At 36.0% G+C, this 12,429-nt stretch overlaps 1 protein-coding gene across 1 annotated transcript in view; it reads right to left on the bottom strand.

The window, feature by feature from the left end:
• Positions 1-5,128: 5,128 nt before the first annotated feature.
• HCRTR2 (hypocretin receptor 2) overlaps positions 5,129-12,429 on the bottom strand; it is a 33,007-nt gene continuing 25,706 nt past the window's right edge. Inside the window, exons 5-8 of the mRNA XM_074153791.1 lie at positions 9,761-9,981; positions 8,266-8,387; positions 6,974-7,174; positions 5,129-5,319 (exon numbers count right to left, since the gene is read on the bottom strand). Of these exons, the coding sequence (XP_074009892.1) occupies positions 5,129-5,319; positions 6,974-7,174; positions 8,266-8,387; positions 9,761-9,981 (735 nt within the window). The remainder of the gene's footprint in view (positions 5,320-6,973; positions 7,175-8,265; positions 8,388-9,760; positions 9,982-12,429) is intronic.

Consider the following 12,429-nt stretch of genomic DNA (forward strand, 5'->3'; position numbering starts at 1 on the left):
TTTCTCTGCCCACCTCGTTCGGTAAGGGGCAGTGTATGAAGCCCTCCCCGCCCCCATCCCCGTGAGCTTCCTCAGTAGCCGCCGTTGCTACACCCTTTGCTCACATTTCTCTTTTGGCCGTACCTGCTAGGCTGGACTGTGTCTCTAGATGTGACGTGGTTCTTTGGCATTTTTCACGGGATCTGGTACTCCCTCCGCATTCAGTTCCCACTTGATTTCCAGAGAAATCAACAGAGCAAGTCTTTGGCTGCTGCCTGTAGTCTCTCTGGAAAACGCCTGTTGCTATGTCTGATCACCGTCTGTAAGCACTTTCAATACATTTTAGCAGTGAATTTGTTTGTTTTCATCCCAGAAGTGAAATAGGATGGTGATCTGTTAAGGAGAGAGAGGAGCTATGGAGTCCATTAGACAGCAGACCAGAGCAACAAGTAACTTGTCTGTAAACTAGACCCAGACTGGACTATGGGTCCAATTTCAGGAATTTCACTAAAATACAGCAAAAAACAATTTGTCAAGCTGACTTGGGTATTTAAAAAAAAATAAATCAACCATTAAACACACATTTATACACTTGCTGGCTTCACTGGGCGCTCTTTGCTTTTGCACTGGAAGGAGGAGGAAACAACAGATACCTATTGATTTCTCCATGCCACTTGTGACTCTTGTTTTCACAAATCGCTTATCCCATACAGAACATTTTTCATTGGTTTTGGTCCTTGAATGCTTAAAAAAAAAAAGATATAAAACTTCCAGCTAGCAGATATAGTAGGTGAAATCCTGTCTCTTATTGGCAAAGCAAAACTTGAGCCAAGTCCAGATTTTGCTTATTGTTTGTTTAGGGCAGGAGAATTAAATCTTGAACATAATTTTTTTTCTTTAACTCAGATTTTAACTTAGTTAATTTATTACGTTCTTTATTTAAACTCTTAATTCTGACATTGCTAAATACTTGTCTTCCTGTGTTTTTTGGAAAGTGTACTCAGTAAAATAAAATACTATTTCATCCAATATATACCATCAGTCAGAAAAAAGCCTTATTGTCAGGTAAAAGGAATAGCCTCAGAAATGAATATAGTTTTAGCGGTGAGACAAATTTTAAGTTGGAGGGCTAATTTGCCTTGTAACAGGCAGCAGTGAGTTGCCATGCATCTTAGAGCAAGGACTGAGTTAAGCTGACATTTAGTGTACTCTCCTTCCTATAAAGCCCTCCTCAGGTTAATGACATGCATCAATTTTGCTAGTACCGGAGAATGAGATGGTGCTCTCTATGCAGTCCAGAAGAAAAGGAAAAAAAATTAAAAAGCCTTTTTGGAGGTGGAGAGGGTAGAAGTTATCTTGCAGTCATTGTGACTGTAGGGCACAAGCTTACCACTACAGCTACAACGGGAAAGGAGAAAAAGGTCGGGATATGAGACTGTGAAATATATTGAGAGACAAAGTACCAGAATGATGGTTTCACAACAACCTACATCTGCAGGAGCAAATATGTTGTGATTTAAACTCTATGTCTAATGGTGCTATGGCCAAGCAGAAATAATGGCATGAGAACTCCATTTCTATGCTCCAGAGTTTTTCAGTGGAAACTCCAGAATACCAAAGCAGCTAGAGGTAACAAAACCCAATTAAATCTCAGCTTTTGGATTGTTTTCAGTATTTATAGACTGGATAAGGAATGCTCATTCCTGTTTTGACCCTTTTTGATGGATAAGAAGCCGCAAAGTTACTTTAAGATGCTTAAATTTCTGGCACATGCAAAAAACATTAAATTCCATATTCCTCTTAAAATCTTACCCTGTCTTCATGGCTATTTCTATCTCCATTAATAGACGCTGCTTACTATTGGGTTTATCTTTTCTGAAAACTCCCAGTGATTATTTTCATTCAAAAATAAATCCAGCTGAATAATATTTTGAATGTATCCAAATATCTGGATCTTTCTGGAGTAAAAGGCCCTAGAACTGGTAAAAAACTTGCCACTACTTTATACAGGTAATCAACTGATTTTTAAATGCCTATGAAGTTTTTCTGATTAAATGGTCTCTGAAAATATACCTGAGAAGAAAATGTCTAGGTATTTGTCAAATTTTGTAAAACTAAATAAATAAATACATATGAATATTTGCATTAATTTTTTTTTTCAAAAAACCAAATTTTTGAATGAAAAATCTTTTCATCAAAATAACCAAATCTTTTGATTTATAACCTTGTCTAATCAACCTGTATCTTGATTACCACATTCTCTGGCAAAAATTAGTTAACGCTTTCTACCTATCTTTAGAATTTCAACTCTTCAATAAGCTCTGATTGTGTCACTCGTGTCTGCAAGATATGCTTGCAATCTGGCCAGAGAAAAACCTATTTATTTGTCAATGAATGTCTCATCTTTTATTTATATTCTCCGCACAAAAAGTACTGTTAAGTTAAAATTATGTCTAAAAAAGGAATTCTTACAAATACTGGGATATTTTAATTTTGGGCATCTAAGTGAAAATAAGAAAAGACATCAAAGACAACAAAAGAGAAATTTTCCCTTACAAAAGAGAAAATTAAGGCCAGATCCTCCATTTCTAACATGTCACAGGAGACCTGCAGGAGGCAAAAATTGCCAATGACCTTTAGTGGTGTTCTCATCTCAGATTAACTAACACAATTTATCCCACTGACATTAAAGTAGCAGCAAAAAGAAGAAAATTTGTGTTAGCAGGTGGTATTCAACCCCCATTTAGAAAGATGTTACTTATGGCTTTTCCATGAGCATTACTAACCGTTGCTATTTTAGTTCTTTGTTAGCTGGCCTAAGTTAGAAATGTTGTACTCTTTTCCTCCCTATTCATCTCACAGGAATCTGGGCGTGATAATTTTACTGGTCTCCTACAGTCACCGCTGACCTTTTATGTTTGAAAAGTATGCATATACCCCTTTTATACTCACAAAATTTTTTTAGGCAACCATTTACTTTCTACACGCTTGTTCTCTCTTCAAGGAAAAGCTAAAAATACATTTTCTGAAACGAAAGCATAGGTTTGCAAAATTTTGACATAATTGACATTTTTCTGCAGTGAGCTGAGGCAACATTTCGTGTCACAATTAAATGATTGTTGATAATTATTTTGCAGGTAGATTACTATACTAGTTTTTAACTTTTTAATTTTTTATTTACTTATATCAAAACAAAAGAAAAAAATTAGAAGACTTTTGAAATTCCATTCTCCCATTTCTATAAAGTTTGCTGTTTGCCCAATCATTTCAAATGATATAGAAAAATTGTATCTTGTTCCATACAATTTAGGAATACTACATTTTCTGTGGTTGAAGAGCAAAAATAGCCTTCCAATGGCAAAGGAATTGCAATAAATATGAAATAAAATCCTTCTGTGCTTTCCACAGTTATTTGGGGTTTCTTTTCTTAGAAGACAAATTAAAATAATTTCTTGAAATAACAATGACATAATAGCTATACGCAAAGATTAAGCTTACACATAGGAATATAGAAATTCCTATGATTTTATTTGATGTTTAAACATTCTTTCCATTTAGGCATTTCTCTTTATTCTTTTTTTTTTTTTTTAATAGAAAAAGAATATTGTCTTTTTTAGAAAAAGAAAACTTTAATATACAAAGAAGTGCATTTTTTTCCCCTTCTCACTTTACAGTAGTGTGAACTAGAAGCAATTGCAACAATGTCAAGTAAAACAGCGGTTGAGGAAGGCTAAAGCATAAAGTGATTAAGCACTTCATAAAACTGTAGCTGTCATGATAGACAGTACGTCACATGACATGAGGTCAAAGTAAAACCTAGAAAAATTACTTACATAAGTTAATCAAATAACACCTTGTCTATGTATAATTGGCTTTTTAAAAACATTCGAAGGTGTGAGAATGTCTTCTTTCTATGTCAAATGCTTTTTGCTGAAAAACAAGTCCTCCCTACCGTGTTATCCTTTCTTTTGAAAAATATGAACTGAAATGCAAGAATAGTGCCACAAGTAGATTGCAGCTCAGGGTCTTATAGATTAGCCTCTTTCTAACCAATAGGCCATGTTCCCCTAGTAGACTAAATCTCCAATGAAGCACCATCTTCATTGTTTAAGAAGAAAAATTGCAATGCATGGTAGGAAGCCCCAGGCCAGGGAGCATTTCCCATAAATGAAAAATGGATGAGTATTTGAACTACCGGTCCAATGAGATATCACCTCTATAATTTCCAGAGAGAAACATTTTATTTTAATTGTTGAAAAGTCAGTATTTTCTTGGCATATAAATCTGTTAATTGGTTGTATCATTAGTATTAAATGGCAGCTGAGAGAGAAATTGTGAAAGCAAGCAAGATAACCAATGTCTTCTATTTTAAAGATCCTCAGAGATCTTCTGGAGCAACACTTGCAGACATTATGGACTAAAATGATCTACCAAAGTTAAAATGTCCTGTCCTTCAGCGGTGCCGACACTTGTTATTCCTATTGGCCTGAGTAGGAATTTTGAGCTTATAGCACCTTTGAACATCAATTAAGTTTTATTTAAGTAGTTTCTTTTTAGGCACTCAAGTCTGAAGAAAAAAAATAATTGGCTGTAATCTTATGAAAACATGTGTGACTTACAGCACTTTGGGTTCATGTCTTAGAACCATGTCTGTGCTTAGAAAAGTAACCTGGAATCTCCCCAAATCAATCTGAAGTGAAAGTTCCGTAATGAACATAGAATTTACTACAGGTGAACCAGCAGAAAAAGAAGGGCAAAGTAATTCCAGAGTATCACTAGTGCATAAGTAAGCATTCTTTGTAAATAAGTCACTCATTTATAGAAACAAGATATAAATAAATGATGTTTGAGACTTCTTTCAAATACTTAAGAGTTCTTTATATGATACATTTTAGAACATTCCACAGCATCTAAAATATATAAAAATAAATATCTACAGTATTTACAAGGTATTTACAATCCAATCTTTAAAAAGACTTGTAAAGACATGTTCTTTAGCTCATACTGAGGTAAGTAGGTTTCTGTAAGACTGAGAAGAAATAGGAGAGGCAGTCGTTTTGAAGGAATCCCTTTGTTGAGTTGTTGTAGTCTGTAGCACAGCTAAATGCATGTGCCATTATCTGGTGGTCTTACATGTATTGAGCCAAAGTCATCCTTGCTGTAACTCCATCGAGGTAAATTTAGTTAGAGGGACGAATTTGTCCCACTCTGCATTCTCTGTGTTGCCAGTGTCCTCTGCAGAAATCCTCACAGCTTCATCTAAATTTGAAGTCATGTTCATCCCTGGTATGTGGAGATGCAGTTCCACTGATTTCAATGGGCTGAGTGTATCTGGGATACCTGCAAGATAAAATAAAGATTTTAAGATTATTTTACTGTTTGTATCAGGTAGCTGACTGTCTTGCCCTGTGATTGCCACTCTCTAAACACTATGTGGGTGATGATCTGTTAACAAAATAATCTTCCAGAAAAAGTTCCAAATTGCACTTGCAAATTTTAAGCGAAGACTTCCTGACTGAAGTATCAGGGGATTTCTGATGCGTAAACCTTGATTTTCTTACTTTTAAACATTTTTAATATGTTCTACTACTTAGTACACATTATTTGGTAAATTGCCCTGGGGTTCCTAATCCAGATGCCACTGTGACCAGCAGAGCACTGCAGCTTCCTGTGTACAAGTCAATCAGAATCACAGAATAGTTTGGGTTGGAAGAGACCTTTAAAGATATCTAGTCCAACCTCCCTGCCATGAGAAAAGGACAGGCAGGGAGAAGAGAATGATTACAAATAATTGATATAGAGTTGAACATCATCTACACCCACACTGTCATCTCAGTCTCATGGCTGTAACTTTGCTTGTGATTCAAACAGGAATGGCAACATTACTGAAGAAAAGCAAGCTGAATTCAGGAAAAAAAAACAACAAAATTCCTTCTATAGTAAGTTAAAAGAACAGACTTCTTCAGAGGTAATTTATTTAATTAATTTTAGATATATATTTTAGGAACAGATTAATTGTCGTTGGAGATACCAGTTTATCTGTTATCAATATATGGCTTATCTAGTCCTAGCCTATAGTGTCTGAGATAACTTCTAGACAACCAATGTTCACATCCCTAGGACAGGAGGGATGAATCCTGTACTTGCAGTCCCTTGCAAAGTCCTGCTGGGATATAACATATAATGTAATGACAAATATCAAATAATAAATTATATGTAATTTTCTATCTATTCACAAAGCTAGGGAATTGCACAATCATTTCAGTGTTTACCCAGAATTGGGAAAGCTCAAACAACTTCTGCTTTTCATTTCAGACCGTGTTCATTTGTTTATCAACAGGTATTGCAGAAAAATCAAGAGTGGCTTCCCAGCTGCTCCTGAATACACACAATAATCCACTCAACAGGAAAAATGTGAGAAAAGAAATTAACGTGAATTTCTTATTTGATCAGCCCAACTCACACCAGAATGCATGGTAAGCAGATAATTTGAAATAGTCAAAGACATTCAGGTACTTCAATTTGTACACCCAATTTTGGTTATAATATTTGTTATAAAATAGACCACAACTTCAGAGAATTAGCTCTGAGTAGAATATAGCTGTTTATAAACACATTTCAACTTGAAGGAAAATTATTTTCATACTTTCAGGTACCTGTTCTTTATTTACTTAGAAGTCTAAAGGAAGCAGGGACCCAAAGAAAATATTTATGTAAAATATAATTACCTTACCTCCTCCCCAACTGCAACTCAACTTTCGAAATAAATGAGAAGAAATTTTGTTTCATCAATATATAACCAAAGTTGCAGTGTATTCTATAAAATATTTCTTGTAAGTTATTTTTTATACAGTCGGTTCTTAACTGTAAACACCTTTCCCTCATTGCATTGTGCTCAGGTTCAAATATCGTTGTATGCACAATTAAATTTTTCTTCCACAGCATCAAAAGACACAGGGGCAAGTATACTACTAGTGGGTAATAGGTGCAGTACCATTTGCTGGAAGTGTGTTTATGTTGGTCAATACAACGTGTTCTGAAAGTTTTGAAACATTATCAAAATTGCTGATCTGGGTGGTCAAGGATTTCCGACTCTCCGTACTGGCACGACCTCTGGTGAGCCGTTCATCATGGTGACTGCGAATGCCAAAGATGCAACAAGAAAATGCTGCTTTAAATTCTTCTCTAAATTTCCCTGTCAAGCACAAAAAAGACTGATGAAAAAATTGTACTAAAAACTGTGTTACAACAAACTTTATAGACAAGAAAAAAGCAGCTATGTAAAGCAAAATTAACCCCAAACACCCAGATGTTCTTCTAATGCAGAAGCAGGAAATGACAATTTCAACATCTTGGAGAAAGACAGGAAAAAATATAAGAAGATATGTGTGGTACAATATGAAACCTAAATTATTCTTGGCCAGACAGAATGGACAAACTAGAATGACTGATGAAATCATGTCATGGATAGTCTGTTGATTAATAAAATATCTAATAAAAATAAGTAATTGACCAATTATAGGCTTAAATGACTCAATTATTACTTGACATGTTAAATGAGAGGGCATGGGTAATTTGTATTTCATCATGAATACATTTTAAAAGAAGATTCAAAGTGCATTAATGTGCTTTTGGGGCTCAGAGTAAATTGTTCAAATCATCCTCACGTTACACACCACAAAAAAACTACATCGGGGAAATGTGTAGTGAGGATCAATAGACTTTTGCCTCTCTGAATTTGGCTGTCATACCACCAGTTTAGGTCCTGATTCTGCTGTCCACAGCCAAATAAGGCACATACAAAATAAGACAGATCTGTGTTAGTAAGTAAACAGCGTCCCAGCTGGTTCTTTGGCCTTAAATCTAGTTCGCACAGTCTGGTCGTGTAAGTATTATTAAAGACTCACAGCCTTCAAAACCCAATACCTGCGTATAAAATGCCAACTGGGGACAGCACCTGGCCTGTGCTACCTCCCAGACAGTATCTGGGGAGCGTTTAGGGAAATGGTAATTATTTCATATCAAAGTCATGCCAGGCACTTCTCTACCAAATGAATGGTATTGGACAAATTCAAACACTTGGACTCAGGCCCTGGCACCCTTTAGTTTAGTTATAGGTAGATAGCCTGAAGGTAGTGGGATACATCAGGCAACTTGTTCCAAGAAGAAGATCTAGCTCCCACTGGAGGAGCTGGGCTGATGTTAGACAGTCATTAATCTTATTTGCTATGGCTCATTACATTCAAACTATACATTAAACTTGAATTCTAGGTAACTGTAACTTACCACTGAGGAAGTTATAAATAATAGGATTGGCTGCACTGTTTGCATATACAAGCCAATGTGAGAATGTGAACCAGGCGTATACAGTTTCTCTGTCATCAGCATGATTAAACATTCCAAAAACCCTAAGGAAAAAGAGAAGCAAATCTGAAAGGTGGCAAAATTAGAAATCATATAAAAAGATTTGGCAACTTCCAGCCTAATTTTATCTCCAATGACCTATTTGCAGTATCACAGAAAAGCTTATTCAACAGCGCTTGCTTTCTTGAGCAAATAAAGTCCTCTCCCCATCCCTCATTCTCCTGTCTTCGTGGTTTAGCACAACTAAGGCCATCAGTACTTTATGTTGCAATGGTGCAGATACATAACTTTTCTCCAAGTAAACGAAGTCAGCTGGTGTCAGATAAGCCCAAAAAAAGATGGGAAAAGTTGCTTTTGATCCATTCAAGTCATTGAGGTTCCCAGCTCTAGGCCCATTCTCCAATAAACAGGGGTTATGGAGTTGGAAAGGCATGGACCTGGCTGAGCACCTGAGGTCACAGTCGCAGCTTCTGTCCTCCAGAGAAATCTGCTTTGCCCAGATTCCTTACACCTAACTTGTGCCAGTTAAATGAAAATCTACAGGCCTACTCTGCTACTGTAGCTGAGGCAGCCTGTGCTGTTCCTCTGTGGTTCAGATCATAGGTGGCCTGAAACGCCTTCTGGAAATACTTCTTTCTCTCCTCACTGCCTACTTGAGGATGAAAAGTACTTAAATTAGTCCTCACCAAAGTGCCAGAATTGAGTGGGATGCATTTAAGCCTTCATATTCAACTTGAAAATATTCCTTACAATGTGAAATTGTCCTCAAGAACAAATAAAAGGCTGGTTATTTTTCAGGATATTCTAATCTTCTGTTATATGTCCTTATTTATTGATATTCCGGAACTCATATGAAATATGACTATAACAAAGCCTTAGTCTGTCAGGCATTGTACAAAAAACAGAGTGTAAACAATTATGTGTGAAATGAACAGGAGAGAAAAGGGTGAAAAAGTAAAACAGAGCTTCATAAGCAAACCAAAGAGTTAGTCAAAGGTCTCAAAATGGGGCTTGGGTTTGAACCCAGCATTTCACAGTCCTGGGGGCCAAGCCGCAACGTGACACTCTCCCATTAGCCTTCAGCTGCTTTAGGTAAATGCACTTCTACAGTTGCGTTTACAGCAAACAAGCTGTAATCCTATGTAAATGACAATTTTTAGTGAGGGGATAGGCTAGATCATTTTCATGAGGAAGAGCTTGCTAGTAAGGGTTCTACAATCTGGCCTTCAGTTTAGTACTAAGGATAGGTTAGATATACTATTTCTTGCAACTGTATGCTTATTTTACATTTCTGTATTGTGAAATAAGTAAGCTTATCCTTCAAAATTATCTGCCAGAATAAGAGGAATCTCATAACGGAGGATTTTTTGTAGACAGAAAGTTTTACCAAGTGTTTATGTTTTGGGATAAACTTTACCTTTTCAAGACATTCAGGATGCTAATCGGTAGATAGCAAAGTGCAAAAACCAGGAGGACAACCATTAGCATACGTGCTGTTTTCCTTCTTGCACGAATCTGTTTTATTTCAGCTGCCACAGCGCTAATCTTTGACTTTGTTGATTGTCCCAGGCCTCGGGGCTGTGCTGAGGACTGCAGAGGCTTCCATTTTTTCTGAACGACAGAAGAAGTTCCTGGGATCTAAAAAAGACAAAATAAGGGGTGCTGAAAAAATAGCACCATAGGTAGCTATAACAAGAAAAATAGATGTGTTGACATACACAATATAAGCTTGCAAGGACAAGAAGTTTTTTAAAATTAAATTAATTCATGTAGCTGCAAGAAAAAAAACAATTTCAGACACACTTGAAGGACTGCATAAAAATTTGTGTTTTATCCAAATACATCAATTGATGTATTACAATTGTCTTTACTTCCCATACACCTTGCCTTGCTTGTCTCTTCAGACTATCACACTTACTAATCCTACTACTGCAATTATGTTCCTATAAAGTTCTACATTAAATGTTTTCTTGTATGGCAGAGTACTTTATCCTGTTCATATGCTGCAAATTTAAGATACTAAATGGCTTTTCAGCATTGGAAATAAAGGATTTAAAGCCTACATAATTTTAAGTGCCATAAAACTTCCAAATATGCAATCTAGATGACAATGAAGCAGCTTAAGAAATCACAGCTGAAGTGTGGATCCCCCTGCGAAGCTCTTCAAAACTGAATCATGCTGTGATGAATGGAAGGGAATCAGGGGAAGAGTGCCAAGACATAGGAAGAATTAGATTAGCCAAATGGAGAGATGTAGCACCATGCTATTAAGAAAAAATAATCTTGTCTTTTTTTTTCTGTGCCCTCCCATAAGCCAAGCCAAATAAAGCAATTTTGATTCAGTTCTTCAAATTTTTTCCTGCCTGCAGCCAAATGTGAAAGACTACAGATAGAAAGGACTTTCTCAGAGAACTCTTTTACAATGACATTTATAACATTTTCAATACTATATATTGTGAAAACCTTTAGGGTAGAATTATAGATTTATTTATGCATAGTGCAATTGTCTGCAGGGTGACAAGTCTCATCAGTGCAAAATAATTCATGTTTAAAAGTATCTGCAAAATTCAGATTGTCTGTTGTAACATTTTAAAAATTAGGGCTTATCCCCCCAAACTTACCAGAAGAGAATGAAATTTTGGATATTTATTTCAGAAAAAAAGTAAGCTAAAATGGAAATACTTGTTCTAAAATAAAAGTGTGCATATGCAGAATTGTGCTAGAATAGCTATTATGTATTTTTTTATGAATAGCTTCCTTGCACAGACAAGCCCTTAATTTAGTGTTTATGTGCACCATCAAATCTGATTTACAACTATTGGAATGTTTTGGCAAAGTTGCGTTGTAATGAACAGGAAATCAATGAAGCAGAACAGGGGATATGTTATAACATTTATTTTTTTACTAATGTCTCTGTGGACATAAAGCAAAAAAACTCCAACCTTTGCACTTACTTCTGCTGAGGATTCCAGCTCATTCAGCTGAAATCAGCAGTATCAGTTTCATACCTGGACACATCCGTCCTATTGCACGGGATTTAGCTGTGTGGTGTAGTACTGCAACGTGTCTTTGACATTTACTACTGAGATAATACACTAAGATTCTTACTTTGGTTTATCATGGGTACTTTCATATTCTGCTCTTCTAACTGGAACAGAAGCTTTTCCTTCCTTTTCGGTTGTACTGAGTTACCATATTTTTAGCAAGAACTGATCAGAAAATGGAGATGGAAGCAGAGAAACTTGGCCAAACCTCTCCCTCCTGATCATGCCAAAGATTCACTTGAAGAATTGTTTGACCGAGTTTCTTGGTAGCTAGATGCAATTTAGAGGAAGAGAAACACTGTCTTGGCTCAAAATCCTTAATGGCTTCTTCTACAGAAATGTTAGACGTGACTGATTTTGTACATAGTTTGTACCAGTCTGTACAGGTAGGAGGGTCTTTTCTGGTATTTAAGCAGTCTTTAATGCAAGAGGTGATCAAAGGTAGGGACTGTATACAATGTACAGTCTTACTGTACTATATATTAAATTTTAAATCTTCAGGAGTTTGTGTTGGGAGTCTTTCTACAGAGCCCTATTTTCCTCAGTCTTTACCTGGCATACATACCTTGCTACTGTTACACCAATAAGCAATCACACAGGAAGAATTTTATCAGAAAAAAAAAAAAAGAGCTATATACCCACAGATTCATTGCTGAACCAGTACCATCCAAGGAGCATAACACTTCAGGTGTGTGTGTGTGTATATACAGAAACATTTACAAATATACATCTATGTAAGCACACAGATGTATTATGTATGCACAAGTACACACAGGCCAGCATACATTTACTTTTCAGTAACAAATCAGTTATAGCGATAATTGTGGAGAATTTGTGTAATTCCAATAATAATTCACTAAAAGCCCACTAACTGTGTCCAAAGAGGTACTAAAAGTTGCATAGTTATTTTCTTACTCACTTTTCTTCTGTCCCCTCAATTTATTATCAAAGGGTTTATTACCAGAGAAAATATCTCCAAATATAATAACAGCTCGCAAAGATTGGAAGGGTATATTTTAGCTGCCAAAATAAAAATGGGTAG

Source organism: Numenius arquata, chromosome 9 (assembly GCF_964106895.1).
Source record: "Numenius arquata chromosome 9, bNumArq3.hap1.1, whole genome shotgun sequence".
NCBI lineage: Eukaryota > Metazoa > Chordata > Aves > Charadriiformes > Scolopacidae > Numenius > Numenius arquata.